The sequence below is a fragment of the Theropithecus gelada genome, chromosome 6 (genome assembly GCF_003255815.1).
Source record: "Theropithecus gelada isolate Dixy chromosome 6, Tgel_1.0, whole genome shotgun sequence".
NCBI lineage: Eukaryota > Metazoa > Chordata > Mammalia > Primates > Cercopithecidae > Theropithecus > Theropithecus gelada.
This window is the reverse complement of record NC_037673.1, coordinates 53,820,791-53,841,807: the sequence shown is the minus strand read 5'-3', so window position 1 is coordinate 53,841,807 and position 21,017 is coordinate 53,820,791. Positions and strand designations below refer to the sequence as shown.

General features: G+C 37.8%; 2 protein-coding genes across 6 annotated transcripts in view; one reads left to right on the top strand and one right to left on the bottom strand.

Annotated features, from left to right (window-relative positions):
* The window catches only part of MIER3 (MIER family member 3), a 32,805-nt gene extending 22,272 nt beyond the window's left edge, over positions 1-10,533 (top strand). For 2 of the 3 annotated variants that reach the window (XM_025389023.1, XM_025389022.1), the window contains exons 10-13: positions 1,270-1,364; positions 6,104-6,231; positions 6,313-6,455; positions 6,561-10,533. In XM_025389023.1, coding sequence (XP_025244808.1) covers positions 1,270-1,364; positions 6,104-6,231; positions 6,313-6,455; positions 6,561-7,018 — 824 coding nt within the window. In that variant the 3' untranslated portion in view covers positions 7,019-10,533. The remainder of the gene's footprint in view (positions 1-1,269; positions 1,365-6,103; positions 6,232-6,312; positions 6,456-6,560) is intronic. The other variant, XM_025389024.1, reaches the window with a different exon arrangement.
* Positions 1,230-20,779, bottom strand: SETD9 (SET domain containing 9). 3 transcript variants are annotated; one of them, XM_025389028.1, is made up of 6 exons: positions 20,298-20,779; positions 18,506-18,873; positions 16,936-17,059; positions 16,071-16,186; positions 15,101-15,206; positions 1,230-4,823 (listed from the first exon to the last, which is right to left on the bottom strand). In XM_025389028.1, the coding sequence occupies exons 1-6, from the start codon at positions 20,393-20,395 to the stop codon at positions 4,820-4,822; spliced, it is 816 nt and encodes a 271-aa protein (XP_025244813.1). In that variant the 5' UTR covers positions 20,396-20,779; the 3' UTR covers positions 1,230-4,819. The 3 variants fall into 3 exon arrangements, with proteins under 3 accessions (XP_025244813.1, XP_025244811.1, XP_025244812.1); XM_025389026.1 differs by lacking the exon at positions 1,230-4,823 and adding an exon at positions 12,839-13,257; XM_025389027.1 differs by lacking the exons at positions 1,230-4,823; positions 20,298-20,779 and adding exons at positions 12,839-13,257; positions 19,649-19,979.
* Positions 20,780-21,017: the final 238 nt, after the last annotated feature.

The window sequence follows — 21,017 nt, the reverse complement described above, 5'->3', positions numbered from 1 at the left end:
ATTTTTTGTCATTATATAAATGGATTGCATGCACCATAGCTTTCATTAAATATGTGTAGAATGAAAATAATACTTAGTAATATTACTAGATGACTTGGAAAAGTATGAAAACTAAAAATAATACATTTAAACTTATGAATTGAGATAGTCTATTAAAATGTCTCCCTTAGAAAAGCTGCTTCTTTGAAAAGTATTTTAGACTCTCAAAACTCTCAAAATACAGGTTTCTTCCTCAGTTCAAACTATTTTTCACCTTTGTTACAGACTATTATTAATGGCTTTGGGGACCTGGTCTCCAATACCAAATGAGACACTTCATAGATACAGATGAGTAATAACTAATCTTAAGTCTAGGCTATGACTCTTTGAAGACCTTCCAGGTCTCTGCCCCAAGTAGATACGGAATTCATCAACATTAACATCTGCTGGGAAATTGAATGGGATTTATTATTTTGAGAGCATGGACCGTTTCTTATTTCCTTTATATTTCCAGAGTATAGCACTCCACACACCAATTTCAAATAAATATGTATTGATTATACTTTAATTATGGTCTCTAATTAAAGAATTTATGGTTTTGTTTTTTGTCTTTTTTGAGACAGGGTCTCACTCTGTCTCCCAGGCTGGAGGGCAGTGGCATGATCACAGCCTAGTATATCTTTGATCTCTTGGGCTCAGGTGATCCTCCCCACCTCAGCTTCCTAAGTAGCTGGAACTATAGGTGCCCGCCACTACGCCTGGCTAGTTTGTTTTTTTGTAGAGACAGGGTTTCTCCATGTTGCCCATGCTGATTTCAAATTCCTGGGCTCAAGCGATCCTCCTGCCTTGGCCTCCCAAAGTGCTGAAATTACAGGCATGAGCCACCACACCTGGCTAGAACTTGTGGTTTCGATGTAAGACCAAAACAGAGCTGCTTTCCCTCAATAAAGGAGATAGAGTTTTTTTTTTCTAATTAAAAATACGCTCATTGTTAAAAAAATTTTTTAAATCAGAAAAACAGGCATGTTATAGAAAAATGTTAAATTCTCATCCTATAATGTAGTGGAGAAAAGCAGTGTTTATATTTTTGTATCTTAGACTTGATCTGTAGTATGCATACTTTTGGTAATTCTAAAATCTCCTGCATGCAGAGAGAGAGAGAGAGAGAGAGTGTGTGTGTGTGTGAGAGAGTTTATGACCTTTACAGGGAAAACTTAACTGAAAATAAATCAGTGATTCACGTAAGAGAATTTGGGGGCCCACGAATTTTATTTAAAAATTTTTTTTTAGAAGGAATGACTGCATGGACGGAAGAAGAATGCCGAAGCTTTGAACATGCACTCATGCTTTTTGGAAAAGATTTTCATCTTATACAGAAGAATAAGGTAAATTAGGCAGATTAGTACAGATAAATTACTAGTTACAATGAATGTAAGCAACGAATTTATAAGTCAGTTAAGTAGGGAAAAAGCAACAACTTACTAACGTTCCCCTGCCCTTAGCATTTCAGATATCATTCTAACATAACTAATTTGCTCAGAGATGCCACAGCCTGCTTATGGAATGGCTGGTAGTATATTCACATATCTTTCCACATGAACAGTTAACATAGAAAGTGGATTCACTGTATTTTTTAGGAAGTCTCACTCTCATTTCTCCTTGACTTTCCTTTCTTACCAAGCCATTCAGAGGTTTGTGGCCTCAAAATAATTTCTCTTCAGCAGTGAGAACAGCTGTTGCTGAAGGAAGAAACATTTTTGCTAAAACAACTAGAAACATATTCTAACACCACCAAATGCTGGTAAGGATGTGAAGCAACAGGAACTCTTATTCATTGCCTGTAGGAATGCAAAGTGGTACAGCCAAGTTGGAAGATAGCTTGGAAGTTTCTTATAATACCAACCATACTCTTACCATATAATTTAGTAATCCTGTTCCTTGGTATTTACCCAAATGCGTTGAAAACTTATGTCCACACAAAAGTGTCTATAGCAGCTTTCATCACAATTGCTAAAACTTGGAAGGAACCTGTGTGTCCTTTGAGGTGAAAGGATAAACTGTGGCACCTCCAGAGCTGGACTATTATTCAGCACTAAAAAAATTGAGCTAACAAGCCACAAGGAGGCATGTGAAATCCTAAATGCATATTATTAAGTGAAGGAAGCCAATCTGAAAAGACGCCATACTGTAGGTTGCCAAATATATGGTATTCTGAAAAAGGCAAAACTGGAAACAATAAAAAGATCACTGGTGCCAGGGCCGAGGCAGGAGGGAGAGGTGAATAGGCAGAGCACAGACCATTTTCAGGGCAATGAAACTTATCCTGTATGATGATACTGTAGTGATAGAGACATGTTATTACACATTTGTCAAAACCCATAGAATGTACATCATCAAAAGTAAACCCTAATGTAAACCATGCTCTTTGGGTGTTGATGTGTCAGTGTAGATACATTGATTTTTAACAGATGTACTACTCCAATGTAGGATGTTGAAAGTGGGAGAACATCAGGATATATAGGAACTCTCTACTTTCTGCTCAGTTCTGCTGTGAACCTAAAACTGTTCTTAAAAACTAAAGTCTATTCAAAATACATATTTGTGTTCATTAGAATAGTTTGGAATAATTCTCATTAAAATATGTTTTGTTTATTCTTTTCATCCTAAAGGAAGGCAGGGTTCTGAAGCATTTGGCAGGGGTAGATCAGTATTTTATGCTTTTACAAAACTAATGGACGTTAGTTTTTAGAGCAGTTTTAGGTTTACAGCAAAGCTAACCAGAAAGTATTGAGTTCCCGTATGTCCCTTCCACCCCATAGTTATTATTTTATCTTTTATTATTAATATCTTACATTAGTGTGGTACATTTGTCAAAATTAATGAGCCAATATTGGTACATTATTATTAATTAAAGTCCATTAAGCTTTGCTCTTCATGTTGTACATTCCATTGATTTTGGCAAATATATAATATATATCCACCAGTACAGTATCATACAGAGTAGTGTCACTGACTTAAAAATCCCATGTTATTTTCTTCCCTCTGTCCCTTCCCCCTCCTCCCTAACAACCTCTAGCAGCCATTGATCTTTTTATTGTCTCTACTGTTGCCATTTCAGAATGTCATATGGTTGGAATTATATAGTATGCAGCCTTTTCAGATTGGCTTCTTTGACTTAGCAATATGCATTTAAGTGTTCACCATGGGGTTTTTTGTTTGTTTGTTTTGAGGCTTGATAGCTCATTCTTTTTTTTTTTTTTATCACTGAATAGTATTCCATTATGTGGAGGTACCAGCGTATTTATTCACTTACCTATTAGAGGATATCTTGGTTGCTTCCATGTTTTGGCAATTATCATTAAAGCTACTATAAATATTCATGTGCAGGTTTTTATGTGGATGTAAGTTTTCAGTTCATTTGGCTAAATACGAAGGAGTAAGGATTACAGGATAGAATGGTAAAAATATGTTTATTTTGCATGAAACTGCCAAACTGTCTTCCAAAGTGGCTGTACCATTTAGTATTTCCAGCAGTAATGAATGAGTTCTATTGCTCCACATCCTCACCAGCATTTGGTGGTGTCAGTGTTTTGGATTTCACCACTGTAGTAGTTTTTAATACCATCTCTTTATTGTTTTAATTTGTAATTCCCTCATGAGGATGATGTTGACCATCTTTTCTTATGCTTATTTGCCATTTGTGTTATTTTTTCAGGTGTTCATTCGGATTTTTTGCCAAGATTTTAATTGGGTGGTTTGTATTCTTGTTGAGTTTAAGGAGTTATTTGTATATTTTGGATTCTCGTCCTTTATCAGATACATGTTTTGCAAATATTTTCTTCCATTTTGAGGCCTGTCTTTTTATTCCCTTACCAATGTGTTTCCAGAGTAAAAGTTTTTAATTTTAATGAAGTCCAACTTAGAATTTCATCTGATTGTTCATGCTTTTAGCGTTCTATTTAAAAAATCATTGCCATTGCCAAACCTAAGGTCACCTAGATTTTCTTCTGTTGTCTTCTAAGAGCTTTATAGTTTTGCATTTACATTTAGGTCTATAATCCATTTTGAGTTAATTTTTGAAAGGAGTAAGGCCTGTGTCTATATTCATTTCTTTTTTTTTTTTTTTTTTTTTTGTATGTGGATGTCCAGTTGTGCTAGCGTTTGTGGAAAAGACATTCTTCCTCCATGGAATTGCCTTTGTTCTTTGGTTAAAGATCAGTTGACTGTATCTGTGGGGTATATTTCTGGGCTGTCTCTTCTGTTCCTTTAATCTGTTTGTCTTCCCCACCCCCCGCCAATATCATACTGTCTTGATTACTATAGCTTTATAGTAAATCTTGAAGTTGGGGAGTGTCAGTACTTTGGTTTTATCTTTTTGTAATATTATGTTGGCTATTCTGGGTATTTTGCCTCTCCATATAAAATTTGTTTGTTGATACCCACAAAATAACTTGCTGGGATTTTGATTGGGTTTGCGCTGAATCGGTAGATCACGCTGGGAAGAACTGATGTCTTAACAATGAAGTGTCTTCCTATCCATGAACATAGACTATTTCTTCATTAAGTTCTTCTTTGATTTCTTTAATCAGAGTTTGGTTGTTTTTCTCATACAGATTTTGCATATATTTTGTTAGATTTATACCCAAGTATTTTAATTTTGGGGTGCTAATGTAAATGATCTTGTGTTTTAAATTTCGAATTTCAATTGTCATTACTGTTATATAGGAAAGCAATTGACTTTTGTATATTAACCTTGTCTCCTAAAACTTTGCTATAAGTACTTGTTAGTTATAGGAGAATTTTTGTTGATTCTTTGGAGTTTTCTACATAGACAGTCATGTCACCTGTGAACAGAGACAGTTTTATTTCTTCCTTCCCAACCTATATACTTTTTTTCTTACTGCATTAGCTAGACCTTCCAGTATTGATGTTGAAAATTTCACACTTTCTATATGTTTGAAAATCTAATGTCTCAAAGATGAGATAAAGCATATAATTTAGTGAATAGATAAGACATTTTTAAAGAAGTCTGGATTGTCCTTTTAAGTAAAAATAAAACCATCAGTTTTGTAATGACTTACGAAATTTACTCTATCCATTCATTCTGTAAACAGTTACGTCCTTCCACTTCACTTACCAGACATGGTTTTAGACACTAGAGATACAACAGTAAGACAGAAAAGGTCTGTGGCCCCACAAAGCCTGCATTCTCTGAGAAGACTTACAGTTAATGATGTTTATTGAAAGGTATACTGTATTTCTTGGTTTAAAAAGCTTATTCGTATATTAGTAATCTTATAGCACAACTTGCTCAGGAGTCAGGTTAGAGATACTGAAACTTCTTTATTGGGTACTGATTAAGCAAGGGAGAAAGCGTTTATTGGATAAGGATGAAAAATTTTGTTCATACATCTGAATTCATATCTGTGGCTGTATGTGGTTAGAGGAACCCTGGTTTGGGTGTGGAACCAGGTTGGTGAGGCTCAAATTTTATTGTTATTTGCAGAATCTGTTGGATCTAAAAACCAAACATACTGGAGGGAGAAAGCCCTGCCTTTAGCTAGCAAGTCATCTTAAATTCCAGATGCTATAGACTGTTGATCCATTTGCCAAGGGTTCTTAATCTCTTTTGGATAGTGGAACTCAATCTGATGAAGCTGTATTCCTTCTCCCCAGAAAAGTATACCTAAATATAATTTTGTGAATTTAAATAGATTTCAGTGAAATCCATTTATGGACCCCTCAGAGGTTAGTTAATCCAAAGTTAAGAACCTCACTGTAGTCAAAATCATAGAGCTCAGTGAAGAAAAGTAAAGAATGCCAGTGTTTAAGATTTTCAGTAAAGGTGTAAGATAATTTTTGGATACACACTTGTTTTATAAACTAATACATTCTGATTTTTTTTTTTAAAAAAAACCTTGGACTTTTGAAAATGGCCTCATTATTAAATGTAAAGGCATTCCACTAATAAAAGTGTTCAGAACTTTATAATTTATTAAAAGTGTTCAGAACTATATAATGGGAAAATAAGACCCATGGATTGAAGTTGTAGTTTCGGGAAAAAAAGTTGCTTAAAAAAATGGTTGAGTTTGTTGGTTTTTTAAAAATTCAACTTTTTCATTAGGTGAGAACTCGGACAGTTGCTGAATGTGTAGCATTCTACTATATGTGGAAGAAATCTGAACGTTATGATTACTTTGCTCAACAGACAAGATTTGGGAAAAAACGATATAACCATCACCCTGGAGTTACGTAAGTACTGTGGCCTTGACTTCAAAGACTTCTTTTTAACTGTGATATACAGTCATAGAATTACTGGGGTGTGTTTTTCAGGGACTATATGGATCGTTTAGTAGATGAAACAGAAGCTTTGGGTGGGACGGTAAATGCTTCAGCCTTAACTTCTAACCGGCCTGAGCCTATTCCTGATCAACAACTAAACATTCTCAACTCATTCACTGCCAGTGACTTGACAGGTAAAATGAAGACCTTTTTGTGTTTAGTACAGTTTGTTGCAAAATTGTGTCCTCTGTTTCGTGTCATAGGACCACTTACTTAAACAATTTTCCATTCCTTTTTAGCTTTGACCAACAGTGTAGCAACTGTCTGCGACCCCACAGATGTGAATTGTTTGGATGATAGCTTTCCTCCACTGGGCAACACACCCCGTGGACAAGTTAATCATGTGCCTGTGGTAACAGAAGAGTTACTCACCCTGCCCAGCAATGGGGAAAGTGATTGTTTTAATTTATTCGAGACTGGATTTTATCACTCGGAGCTAAACCCTATGAACATGTGCAGTGAAGAGTCAGAGAGACCAGCAAAAAGATTGAAAATGGGCATTGCCGTCCCTGAATCCTTTATGAATGAAGTTTCTGTAAATAACCTGGGTGTGGACTTTGAAAATCACACACATCACATCACCAGTGCCAAAATGGCTGTTTCTGTGGCTGACTTTGGCAGTCTCTCTGCCAGCGAGACCAATGGTTTCATCAGTGCCCATGCTCTGCATCAGCACGCGGCCCTACACTCTGAGTGACCTGAGTGAGGAGCCCGGAACTGCGTGTGCAGTACCAGTAAACTTGAGGGGAGCTATCAGGTTTGCATAGTCTTTCACTGGAAGTTTGAACCTTTCTCACTATGACATCAGTGATGTCAGTATGTATAGAACTATATCTTGATTTATCAAGAGTATTTTCATTTTTCAATCCATAAATGTGGAAATGAACTATGATCAGCAGAGTTGGGAACTAAGATTGAACTCTGTGGTGCAGCTTTAAGCTCTGCTTCTCTCTTCCTCATCTCCCAATACCTCTTCCCCACTCCCTTCTTTTTCTATTCTTTTCTGTTCCCCACTGCCCTCACTCCCAATTTTAAAACCTGTAGACAGAGGCCACCAGCTCAAAACCAGCACAGATGTTCTGAACTGAATGGTGTGGCCTCTTTTTGTGTAAATTCCTTTTGCCATAATGGATGCAGTGGAATAACAATGTTTACAGGTACCGATCCTGATCCCTGCTCAATGTAGCATTTTTTTGGTTTTATTTTCTTAATAAAAGCAGGGGTAGGTTTCTTTAAACTGCACAAACATGCAAGGATTTTTTAAAAATGGAAACTTCTCTCATGTTATTCAACTAGAGCACTTCAGTTTACAAAACAGCAAGTCCATCTTTATGGAAGCCAGCACGAGGAACTGTGTGCAAATAATGAAGACGCTTGCTTGGATCCCGTTTCAAAATTCTAGACCAGGGCTACCTTACACAGAATTGGTCATGTTACTGCCAGGAAATTTCTGTGTAACTTCATTTATTGGCTACAAATTTGGCATTTGAAGATGTGGTACTCAGATGGGGTTTTGTCCACCATTGTCAAGATTGTAATCTTAAAAATCATACCAGTCATTGATAATTTAGTTTATCCTGAGGCAGTCGACTTGCGGAGGCACAGTCTACAAAGCCTAGGATATTGCCACTCAATGGTTTACATTTTGGGACACCTTTTGTTTGTAGCACTGCAGTTCAAAGTGTTAATATTTAGAGGGACTTCTAGATTTTATACCTAATGCAGTAGAACCTTGAAGTATATTTAAGTTTTTTTGTTAAGCTTGAACAGTTGGCAAGAATAATGTGAGTTCCTATCTGAAATAGAATGGTACATTACCACTTTAAGTTTTAAAAACTGATAGATGTTCAGATGTATCTCAAACTCAGTTTTATTTTTATTCCAAATATTGTGAATGAGAAGCCATTGTCCTAAACTTTGGCCATTTTTGCGCTATAAACATGCATTTTTAAGTTATAAGGTGAATCAAACAATATGTAATACAGTATTAGGATGTAATCTTTGCTTTTATAGTACTGTTAAAATAGAGAATTACCTTTTTTTGCACCGTCTTAAAAGTTTTGATTTTTACTAGTTGCTTTGCAAAAAACTTAAATGTTTGGCTGCATTGCTAATATTTGTAAGTATAAGTTGCTTCAAGGTTGTGCTGATGAGTAGATAGGATGTAGTGATCTTACTAGTGATCGAAAGGGAGGGTATTTATTATACAAACTGTGAACTGCAATGACATCCTTAGTTTTGGATGATGTGTATTCTTGTTTTTCTTTGCAGCATTTTAATGAAGATTGCTTTGAAGTGTTTACGCAGTAGCACATTAGTATAAAATTTAGTTTAGCACAGTGGACAAAAAGTAGTTAAATTAATAACTTAAAATCAATTTCTAATTTATACATCTGAAGTATAGCATTCCTGTATGCACACAGTAAATAATGGGTAGCCTGGGCTCTGCGTTACTTTCTTATATTTTTATCCAAGTTGTTAGCTTCTTATTGCTGTGTTGTTGTGCTAAACTTTGAACCTTATTTCTTTTATTAAAAATCAGTACACTTTCTATAATTTAGTAAGATACTGGCCATAATCTTCCATTGTTATAACTTTAATTTTCACTCTGGGTTTACAGTGGCTGGTCTGTATAAATAATTTACACAAAGATGACTGAATGCTAATACCAGTTGCACTTAAATGAACATGCCCATTCTCAGTAGCTGATGCAGTAATATATTCAGTTTATCTATGCATTGCTGGGGTCTTGATATAAGATGGAAACAGTGTTTCTTATCTAAAATTTTGATTATCAGCAAGTTGAATGGACACTTTAGTTATTTAAATAAAGATTTTTGACCAAAATCCAGAAAATGATATGAGAGAAAAATAAATTCCAGCTAGTTTAAGAGATTTTTAAATGCCAATCTGATTTTAGCCTCTTAGAGAGTGCTAACTAGCTGGTAATGTTTACTTTTAATTCCTTGTTAAAATGAGGCAATAATTTGCAAGATTTTTGTATATAAGTGTAAATTCTTCATATCTTTTTAGATCTAATTCAATATTTTCTGACTACTTCAGCCATGTATAATACCATTTTTGTGCATGCTTGATGTGACATTCATAAATTGTACCACTATGACTTTATCCATGTAAAATAGCTATTTATTGAATTTTAAAAGCTGGATTTACTGTTTTTTTCTCTCAGTTTAAACATCTTAACAGAGAATTTGTTACTGTTTATTAAAAGAATTGCATTTGGAAGCAAGAAAACAACCTGATTTGCAATCACATGAAGAAACAATAATGCCTTTATTATCAAGTGTTAAGCACAATTCTTATAACAAACTGTGATAAATTCTTTTTTTTTTTTTTTCCTTTGCCACATTATTTTCTTATGAACAAACCAAAAATTCATGGTGAGCAGTTGCAGTGTTGGCTGATATATCTTTTATGTACAGGGAATTTGAAGAGGACAGTGGATTCATTTAGAAGTGTAACTGGTGCTGTGATTATAGCAATACATTTGTTAGTTGTACTTCATCTTTTTCATGCTAGCTTTTTAAATGTTTAGTTTTCCTCTTGTCATGATCAGCTGCTGAATTTACTTGAAGGATGTAGATTACTGTTTAAAAAATACTAAAATCTGTACAATTAGGTCAAAGAATTGTGCAATCGTTTCCTTTTTAATTTTTAAAATGTTGAGGGTCATAAATATTTGAGAACATCAGATCTAATAGAGCTTAGTGATACTATTTAATTTAAGCAAAGTCTCTAGTGAATATTTCAACTTTGAATGTAAACTAACGAATAAACCTGACCACCAAGGAGATTGTTTGCCCAGAGTTTCAAAGCACATTGTCTACAAATGGAAATTGAAATAATTTATAAAATATTGACGTTACTATGTTTTTTAAAAAAGTTCCTAATTTTTTCACTAAATGGAGGAAACTATTAGTTTTATTGTTAAACATGGTAGATATTAATATTCCTCTTAGATGACCAGTGATTCCAATTGTCCCAGTTTGAAATAAGTACCCTGTGAGTATGAGATAAATTAGTGACAATCAGAACAAGTTTCAGTATCAGATGTTCAAGAGGAAGTTGCTATTGTTGCATTGATTTTAATATTTGTACATAAACACTGATTTTTTTGAGCATTATTTTGTATTTGTTGTACTTTAATACCTGGTGTACAGTTCCAGAAATAAAAATCTGGGAATCTTTTTTTCTTGGTTTGTGTGAATATTTGCCAAAAGTAGACATTTTATTTAATGAATCTTAAGCTATAGCAAATAGGTAGATATTATACCACTGTTAAATTGGTTTTAGATGCAGTAAATAAGATATAGTGAAGTTGGTAGATTAAATGTTTTCCTTAAATCCTCTATAATAGTTTTCCATCTATAATGAAAGTCCCCCTGTAATTCCAGCACTTTGGGAGGCCGAGGCGGGTGGATCGTGAGGTCACGAGTTCAAGACCAGCCTGACCAACATAGTGAAACCCTGTCTCTACTAAAAATACAAAAATTAGCTGAGCGACGTAGCGCGTGCCTGTAATCCCAGCTACTCAGGAGGCTGAGGCAGGAGAACTGCTTGCGCCCTGGGGGCGGTGGTTGCAGTGAGCTGAGATCCCACCATTGCACTCCAGCTTAGGCAACAGAGCGAGACTCCATCTCAAAAAAAAAAAAAAAAAAAAAAAAATCCCAAAGGAAGGATTATACTTTTAGCTTAATTCAGGAAACATGTTTCAAACACTGTTCTAGGTAACTGTCTTTTAGGAAGACAGATCTGAAATTTGATCAAATATTACTTGATAGACTACATTTATGGTCAACTAGTCTTTCTTATCCATACAATTCATAGTTTGATTGACCCTAGTCATATCTTTCCTAAACATCTTTTTAAGATAACGTTCCTATCTTGGCCTTATTTCACAAGTTTGTCCCCATATTTCATTTGCTCAGACCAGAACTTCATGTAGTTCCATTTTTAAGATGCAGTGATCAGATATCCAAAGTTTGTACAAGGCCAAGAAGGGGATAAAAGGAAAGTAAAAACCTTGACTCCTCTGCTTTGGTTACTTGACTAAAACCACATTCCTTCCTTCTCAGACACCAAAGGAGCTTAGCGCATAGGGCTCTGTGGTGGACACATGCACAGAAGTGCCTTCAGAGTGCACACATATTCTGAATACATCAAGAATGCAACAAAGTGCCATGTGAGAGCTCATAGTATTTCAGGCTTTAGGAGACGGAAAAGCCTGTGGAAGCAGGATAATCTCTAGTTACATCTGTGTTACTGGAAGTCATTTTGGCCATAATTTCCATCTATGGTATGTTTGCTGGTGGTAAGTGCTAAAGAGAATGAGGAATATATCAGGGGTGGTGGCAGTGAGGGATTGTAAATTTCAATAGGGCGATGAAGCAACGCTCCTCACTGAGGTGACAGGAAGGGAGAGAACAAGCTATGTGGCTATCTGGGGGAAGATGTTTACAGGCAGAGAGAACTAAGTGCAAAAGTCCTGGGGTGGGAATATATGCCTGGCAGGTTTGAAGAGTGGCCAGGAGGCAGGTGTGGGTTGGGGTGGAGTGAGCAAGAGGAGAACAGGAGAGGAGCTCTGAGATCCTGAGCAGATCATGCATGTGAAGGACTTCATAGGGGGAGGGTTTTGAGCAGAGGTATGTCAGTACCTGACTTTCATTTAAAAGAATCACACTTGGTGATATGTTCTGTAAGGGGGACAGGAGTGGAAACAAGGAAGGCAATTGAGAGGCTACTGAAATAGCAATAAACGAGGTGAGTAAAGCTGGTGGTAAGGAAGTGAAGGTGGTCAGAATCTGGTTATATAGGTTCCACGAATTTCTGAGGGGCCCAGTGAAGAACACCCTCCTTCCTATCCAAGTTTGGAACTGAGAGCGCTGGAGTCAGGTCGATGGAGGTCAAAGTAACTATTGCTAATAAAACTGGGGAAGGCAGCTTCAGGGCTGCAGCCAGGTTGGCCTACCAATGTATCACACCTCTAGACTCACTCTGTCACTGGCTGGGCTGGCTACAGGCTACTGTCTGCACAAGGCAGAGAACTGCCAGGACACATTTTTTCTGCTGGCAGCCAGAGTCCACAGGGAAGGAACTAGGAGGGTATAGGACATGGGTGCTTAGTTATTTTCCAAACATAATCAGGATGTCACTCTTCCTCCAGTGGGTGGAGAGAGAGGCTAGGAACATTACTAGTGGAAGCCTCCACATGAAGATATGAGACACGGGGAATACGTGTTCCTCCCACCAACACTATCTTGCACTTTTTTTTCACCTTTTCCTTGGTGTGAAAATGTTCAAAGAGTAAAGAAAACAGTATAATGACCTCACATTTTCCCCTTACCCAGCTACAGCAATCTTTACATTATACATACATATACCAATTTACTCATGGCAACACAATAGATATTTTTTACTCAATTCTGTAAAAATAAAGTTTTTACAGAAGTTTGTACACATCAGCAGTACTACAAGAACTGCTGATGCCTGGCTACAATTTTATAAACCACCACAGAGCTTACAAAATAAACAAAAGAAAAATTGAAATTATAATTTCAAAGAGTAGGTTTTAATTTAATAAGCTATTGTGTATTTAGGTGAAAACCAATTAAAATTGGAATTGCATTACAAATTTGAAATTGTAATGAAGCAAGTAGCTTTTATCATGAAATTGGAACATAAATATAATATGAACAAAAACATAAAAAATTCCTATTCCAATTAAGTCTCAAAATATTTGTTTTACAGGTATAACTCAGAGAAGTGATTAACAATAAACACTTAGAATTAATAGATGAGTAGAAAACCTAATAATTTCTGATTCACAGTTAGCTGACAATTGTGTAGTAGTTTGAAAAAAGCTCTTCTCCTTGACTGATGTCCCTAAGTGCGACAAGAACAACACATCGAAGTGGGCTGAAAACAAAAAGAAAGATATACAAAAGGTAGAGCATTGACAAATATAAGCTCATATTTTTAATATAACCAACATGGCTTTTACAGATGTGACTTTACTCAGGTTTCTTACATTTTAGTTTATGCATTTGATTTCCACGAGGAAATTGTTCTTATTCCTGGTGCAGGTATTCTAAAGAGTATATCTATATCATTAAAAAATCACAAATCAATGTTTATACAACTTACTACTTCTTCTGAAAACACTGTTTCTAAGTTTAGGCCCCCAAAACTAGTATCACAAAAAGGATTTTAAAATGATAGTTTTTCTTGTGTTCATTTGTATCTTATATTCTGAAAAATGAAAACATTACTTAAAATTAGTTGGAGTTTTAAAAAATGCTTTTTCCTAGACATCATAAGATATTGTTTGGTTTTTTTTGAGATGGAGTCTCACTGTGTCCCCCAGGCTGGAGTGCAGTGGCGTGATCTTGGTTCACTGCAACCTCCCGGATTCAAGCCTCCCAGATTCAAGCGATTCTCCTACCTCAGCCTCCTGAGTAGCTGAGATTACAGGTGTGTCCCACCATGCCTGACTAATTTTTGTATTTTTAGTAGAGATAAGGTTTCACCATGTTGGTCAGGCTAGTCTCAAACTCCTGACCTTGTGATCCACCCGTCTCGGCTTCCCAAAGTGCTGGGATTACAGGCATGAGCCACCGTACCCAGCCCAGATATTGTTATATATACACATTCAACGTTCTAATAACATCATCCCCCGGAGAATATGGCTAAGAAAAGCTAATTGTTAAACACACAAACATACACATGCAGAGAAGCAAAAATTATCAAGTTTTTTGTTTTTGTTTTTTTCTTGTTTTGGGACAGGATCTGGCTCTGTTACCCAGGCTGGAGTGCAGTGGTGCCATCTCGGCTCACTGCAACCTACACCTCCCAAGGTCAAGGATCCTCCCACCTCAGCTTCCCAAGTAGCTGAGACTACAGGTGCTCACCACCACACCCAGCTAATTTTTGTATTTTTTGTAGAGAAGGGGTTTTGCCATGTTGTTTGGGCTGGTTTCAAATTCCTGTGCTCAAGCAATCCGCCCACCTTGGCCTCCCAAAGTGCTGAGATTACAGGCTTGAGTCACCATGTCTGACCTCAAGTTTTAAATATAAAGAATAGTTCATGTTTTCAATGTTATTCATCTTAGAAGGACAATTTAATAGGTCCTATATAAAATAAAGTTTGCTAGCAACTCAGCGAAATAATACAAAGATTATATCTTCCTATAGCACTGTTAAGAAAGAACTGTTAGCTCTCCAGAATTACCTATATTTTAAAATTTCTATTTGAATATTCTCGGTAGACTTTCCACTGAATGAACAGAAAATAAATGCTATGTTAAAATATGTGTCTTCTGAATATAGTCCTTTTTTTCATTATTAAGAACCTAATAGTGAAATTGGCAAAGAAATCATAATGTAATTTGGTGGCCTCTTTTGGATGCTTTCTTATAAGGTAGAGAACATGATATTATAAATGAATAAAGTAAAAATATATTTGAAGATTTTGTAGGTAGGGAAAACAACAGAATTATCTGGAAAAACTTTAAGGTGGATACTTATGAAGTATTGCCATAGAATAAAAATGGGTAAAAATAAGCAGACTGACCTAAGTTAAATGAAAATTTTAAATTTCAAATAAGCCTACATTAACAGGTTAAGGTGTGAACATAAAAATCTAAGTTATAATTTTTCACTAAAAAAAAATCTTACCCCAAATTCTATATAGCTTTTTCTTCTATATTTTTTTAAGTACAGCATAAGCAGAAGATATGAAATGCTCTTTTAGCAAACGAACCTTTGTTTGTCATAGCTGTAGGCAATGTTTGGAAGATACTGCTTCAGTTCTACAGGGAAAACTGCAGGCACATCAAATTCCTGATAACAGACATTAGCTGCTCTGTCTAGGAACAAGCACAGAATTTTTAGAAAAAGAGCCATTATACAAGGTCATGGAAAACAGAACTGAATTATGACACTTGATGTCTGTTTTTCTAAATTATCAAAACATGCTCAAAATAATTACTACCATGTTCCAGGCACTGTTAGATTTTCTTTACTTATATATATTTGCAGATACATATATGGTAAATCATAAATATATCAAATATTCAAAAAGCAAATAAGGCATATATAACACTTTTTATTTACTTTTTGCATAAACAACATATATAATAAACATATATGTTTAGATAATATATACCAACATACATAATATATATGTATGTTTTCTTGTTTACTTTTTATATGTCAGGAAATAGAGGTTCAGAAATGTTAAAGGTTAAATATTAATAAACAAGTCAGGCTTGGACTTCATTTCTCACTAACGACAAAGGCCATGTTAAATGTAGTCAAACAATCAAACTTTTACCTATGGGAAAGTCAACTCCTAAAGAAGATATAGTGACTCACAAACTTAGCAAAAGAAAGCAGATACTAGTCTAGCCATTAATCTACAAGGCTATATTGAAGCACTGACATAATAATTTCTATTTTTAAAATGCTAAAATAATAATGATCAAAGGACAGTTATCAATTGCCTATATTCACTGCAAAATCAGAAGAAAAATAGTAAACAATTCTAAATAATGTATATCATTATTTCCCCTAATTCTCTGATATTGTCTGTCCAAAAGTGACAGTTGCTTAAGGACTTGACTAGCTTATTATATGTTACACTCAACAGCCCTTGGCACTCAGTCATCTGATAAAGGAGTAGAATTAGCCATTGCTATATCGCGTCTCACAGCCCCATAATGCCTTCTTACCATTGGAACAATTGTTGACATACTGTCCCACAGCCAGAGGGTTATGAATTTCTGACGTTAGCCATGTACTATCACTCATTTTTAAAGGGCCGAGTCGATCCCTCCCATTGCAAGATCTGAAACAGGTGAAAGCATTAGCTAATGGATCTGTATCTTAAAATAGAATTCCAAAATACAGAATTAACCCTATAATTACACAAGTGCTTTTTTTCTTTAAAAAAAAAAAAAGGCTTTTGTATAATCAGTAGGGCAATTGAGTTGTTACACAGCAGCTATCTAAACAGAATTTTATTTAAAGTATAAATGCTGGCCAGGCGCAGTGGCTCACACCTGTAATCCCAGCCCTTTGGGAGGACGAGGCGGGCAGATTACTTGAGGTCCGGAGTTCGAGACAAGCCTGGCAAATATGATGAAACCCCATCTCTACTAAAAATACAAAAATTATCTGGGCCTGGTGGCACATGCCTGTAGTCATACCTACTTGGGAGGCTGAGGCAGAAGAATTGCTTGAACCCGGGAGGCAGAGGTTGCAGTGAGCAGAGATCACACCATTGCACTCCAGCCTGGGCAACAGAGTGAGACCGTCTCAAAAAAAAAAAAAAAAGGTAAAAAAGTAAAAATAAAATAAAATAAAGTATAAATGCTGAGCTGGATGCGGTGGCTCAAGCCTATAATCCCAACACTTTGGGAGGCCAAGATGAGAGTGTCGCTTGAGGCCAGGAGTTTGAAACCAGCCTGGACAACATAGCAAGACCCCATCTCTTTTTATAAAAAATAAATAAAGCACAAATGCTGTTAGTCATAATCATTGTGATAAGTGTGGTTCTGTCTCATTTAATTAAATATGAACATGGACATCACTTACCTGTACACAACTTTTGATATTCCTTTGTCATTCCCATCAATGAGTACGCCATCCAGGCATCTAAAAATAAATGGATTTCCAATGGACTGGAAAAAGATCGGCTCATACTTCTGATATACTGTACCTATTATACAACAAGACAAAGAAATATTACAGCAACATGAAAAATCATAAACACTGCGGTAAGAACCCTTCTTTGGAACACAATCACATTCTGTTTAGTTACTTTCCCCCTTCTAAAGAGTGAATGCCCAATAGCAGATGGAGCACAGAACCTGGTCATCCACACAGCAAAATAGAATTTGGCTATCTTGATTAATGATAATATGAACAACACATTTTAGGCTCAGTTTTAAAAAGTCATATATATACACACACACACACACACACGAACATATATATTTTTAAGTAGAATGTGATTTAACATCTAAAGAGTTTGAAGAAATTTATTTTGCTAATAATTAAATAATGTAGACACATATGGGAATAGATGAGTCTGACATTAAGGCTGTTTCTCCTTTCACTGGCAGAAGAGGAAATGAGAAAATATTTACCTTGTGTGTTCTATGTTCCAGGCATGTTAATCTATTTATTAAACTTGTTTTATTATTAATTAATTTATTCTATTTAGTTTTTACAAAATCAGGTTATTTGTACAGCAGGAAACTGAAACTCCCTTGCTTGGAGATGTAAAATTAGAAAACAGGAGAATGAATTTTTAAAAACCTGGGTCTATCTGACTCAAATATTCACACACACACTTTCCACTATACCAAATAATATAATGTTAGTTTAACACATAATGTAGTCTATTTAGCATCTAATAAATGATCTTGTGCCAAGAAATTGCCTACTTTTCAAGTGTAGAAAGGGCAGGAAGGTCTTTATTCAGTGATTTATGGGTTTAAACGCTATCTTTTACGTTTTGATCTGTACCTTTTTTTTTTTTTTTTTTGAGATAGAGCCTAACACTGTTGCCCGGGCTGGAGCGCAATGCCACAGTCTCGGCAACCTCGGCCTCCCGGGTTTAGGTGATTCACCTGCCTCAGCCTACCAATTAGCTGGGATTACAGGCGCACACCACCACACTCGGCTAATTTTTTGTATTTTCAGTAGAGACAGGGTTTCACTATGTTGGCCAGACTGGTCTTGAACTCCTGACCTCGCGATCTGCCCGCCTCGGCCTCCCAAAGTGCTGGGATTACAGGCGTTAGCCTATCCATACCATTTTTATTTTTAGCTATCAACTAACCAAACTGACATGTTTCTCTAGTGCTTTTTAAGTAATTTGTCAAAGTGGGTCATACTATGTTCTAAATTTAAACACTGACAGGAAAGCTTTCCTTGAAAGAAAAAGTGCATTTATCCCAACGAATACTCCAGGATACTTTCTAACATGTAACAATTTACAAACAGTTAATTTCCGAATTAGAATTATAAAAATCTATGGAAACTCAAGTTTCCAATTTAATACCTTACTCTAAGGATTGCAAGGCTGGGTATTTTATTGAACTTATATTTATCAATACATAAGACGCTTGGCAAAGTATAATAGTAATCGTGCTGTTACCAGGATACATAGATACGACTGCGCCTTTTGGTACCAATCCTTTCGTAACGAAGACACCTTTTCCAGCAGAAATCAATGAGCTAGTTGCTTGGGCAACACTGAAACCCAGAGTCTTGTAAAGAATTTCTTCTGGCTTAAAGGTACTTTGCTGTTGATGTCTGTTTTCAAGCAGTTTGACCCTTTGATGTTCAACTGCCAGTAGGTCTTGATATTTTGATTTAACAGATTCTGGAAGCATAGTCAAGATTTCTGATTGTTTATTGAAATCATTTAAGAATAGAGCCTGGAAAACTTTCAGTAACGTTCCTAGGACATCTTCATCTGAGATAACTTTGTCTTTGGATTCCTCTGGAACATACCGGAGGGTCCTGAAAATGGGAAAAGTTTCTATTCACTACCCTTCAACTGGTAAAAGCCAAACTTATCTGCATACTTTTTGGGTTCTTGGCCTTAAGGAACTATAAGCTTATTCTCATGTGTGTGAAGGGCTGGGAACTAAGTTCAGAAAAGAATTGTTTGGGGGAGTTCTAGTTAGCTAACTCCCAACACTTCCCACCCAAGCAGCCAGTAATTATGAAAGACCCATTCTATACCATACGCTGTGGGGTCCTTACATTATTCCATTTTTGCAGACAAGGAAAGCAAAGTTGTTAAGGAACTTGCCCAAGGTCCCAAAGCCAGTAAGTGGGAGAGCCAGAGGCAGAAAGTAAGTTCAGCTCTTTCCCGTACTACACCCAACAGCCAAGCTGAATGTCATCACAATGAGAATGAATGACCTCACATTAAATTGCTTTTTAGAAATGGCCTTGTAGATTCAAAGACAAATTCAACATCGTATACTTTGTGACACTCTCTCCAGGAGTACTAACGTCTTCAATGACTGCATCTCTTATTTCCATAATCATTATCTTTTTGTACTAACTGCATTATTTTTACTTGAACAAAAAAGTTGTAATTCCCGCCTCACGGTTCCGTAGTCATGATACAACTGATCTCCTGTTTCCCTAGTATGCAACCTTCGGGAAAGGGCTTTGTTTCCCTATTTTTCGGACACTGACTTCAGGGAGGCCCGGTCGGCCTCTTTGGTGAGCACGGTGTTGAGATGATCACTGGTGAGCCCTTAATAACGCCTGCGGGACGCACCCCAATCCGAAACCCACCATCCCGACTTGCTTTTGAGTGGCGTTCTGCCCGTTCTTAACGCGCGAGCTACTCCACGCTATTCTCACAGCCGGGACCGGCTTCTTTAACCACGTGAAGTACTTGTATGAACTATGAAAATAAACCCTGGTTTGGCTTTTCTGAGGAAATTCAAGCACCTAATTAAGGCTTGGTGGAGAAAAAGCCACGCACTCCCACGCGGTAAGAGCGGTCTTTTTAAAAAGTTTCCATTTTTTCCCCAGATACAAGGTCCCTAGTCAGTGCGGAACGCAATACAAAACACGAGACACCTCCGGCTGGCCAGCCCTGCCTCGCGGGCCCGGCAGCGCGGCGGACACTGGGAAACAGGACATAGGCCCCGCCCACCTGAAGCCACCGCCCACTTCAGGCTTCCAGCTCGCCTCGGACTCCACCAGCCTCGGCCCCGCCCGCCTCTGGCCCAGGGTCCTTAAACCCCTCCGCGGCCTCAGTCCCCGCCCACCCGGCCCGCCCACCTCAGTCCCTGCCCTCCCTGGCCTGCCCATAGCAGACCGGCAGTCCGCTTCAGGCAGTCCGCCTCGCGTCCCGCGGCCGTGGTGGCGTCTGGGAACTGAAGGCAGGCGCACCTCGTTCTGCCGTCCCGCCCTCTCACCTCGGGTTGTGGCTTAGGTTCAGCGCGATCCAGGGAACGAAGCGGTACTTGTAACGGCCCCATCGCTGCCACAGGCCCCGCAGCAGACGTCCCGGCATGGCTGCCCCGCGGGGCCCTGACCAGGACGTTGCGGGGAAGGCGGATCGAGGCCTCGGGCCCGTCCCGGACTGGGAGGAGCGAGGACCGCGCTCGGCAGCCTTCCCCTGGCTCCGCCCTCAGTGTCCCTGGCACCGCCTGACTTCTGTTGCTCTGGGGCTCCGTCCTTCCCCTTTCCTGACCTCTACCTCTGAATGAGAGGCGCGTAGAGCTGGAAGGAGGTCCCCTGACCCCTTTTTCTTTCTCCAGTCGGTCGGGTGTTTCCGTGGGCGCACACAGGCGCTAGCCCTGGTTGCGAGCGAAGGGTCACCGGGCCTCAGGGGCCAACTCGCCCCCGAGACCGCATCCCGGGAGCGGACCGCCTGGTTTCTCTGTCACGGCGGTCTGGCCTGCCCTTTGTCCCGGCCGCGCTCTGTGTTCCATCCTCCGTCCGCCTGAGCTCTGCCTCTTCCTCGACGTTCTCTCCCCCACTCTTCGTGGCCCCCGAGCAGTCCGACTTCGGGAACCCGAGTTTCAGCCCTCCCCCGACAGCAGCCCTTCTCCTGCGTGAACCCGTGTTCCCAAAGTTACCAGTTTGGGCGTTTTGCGAATATATACACGTAAAAGAACAAAATGTCATGATGC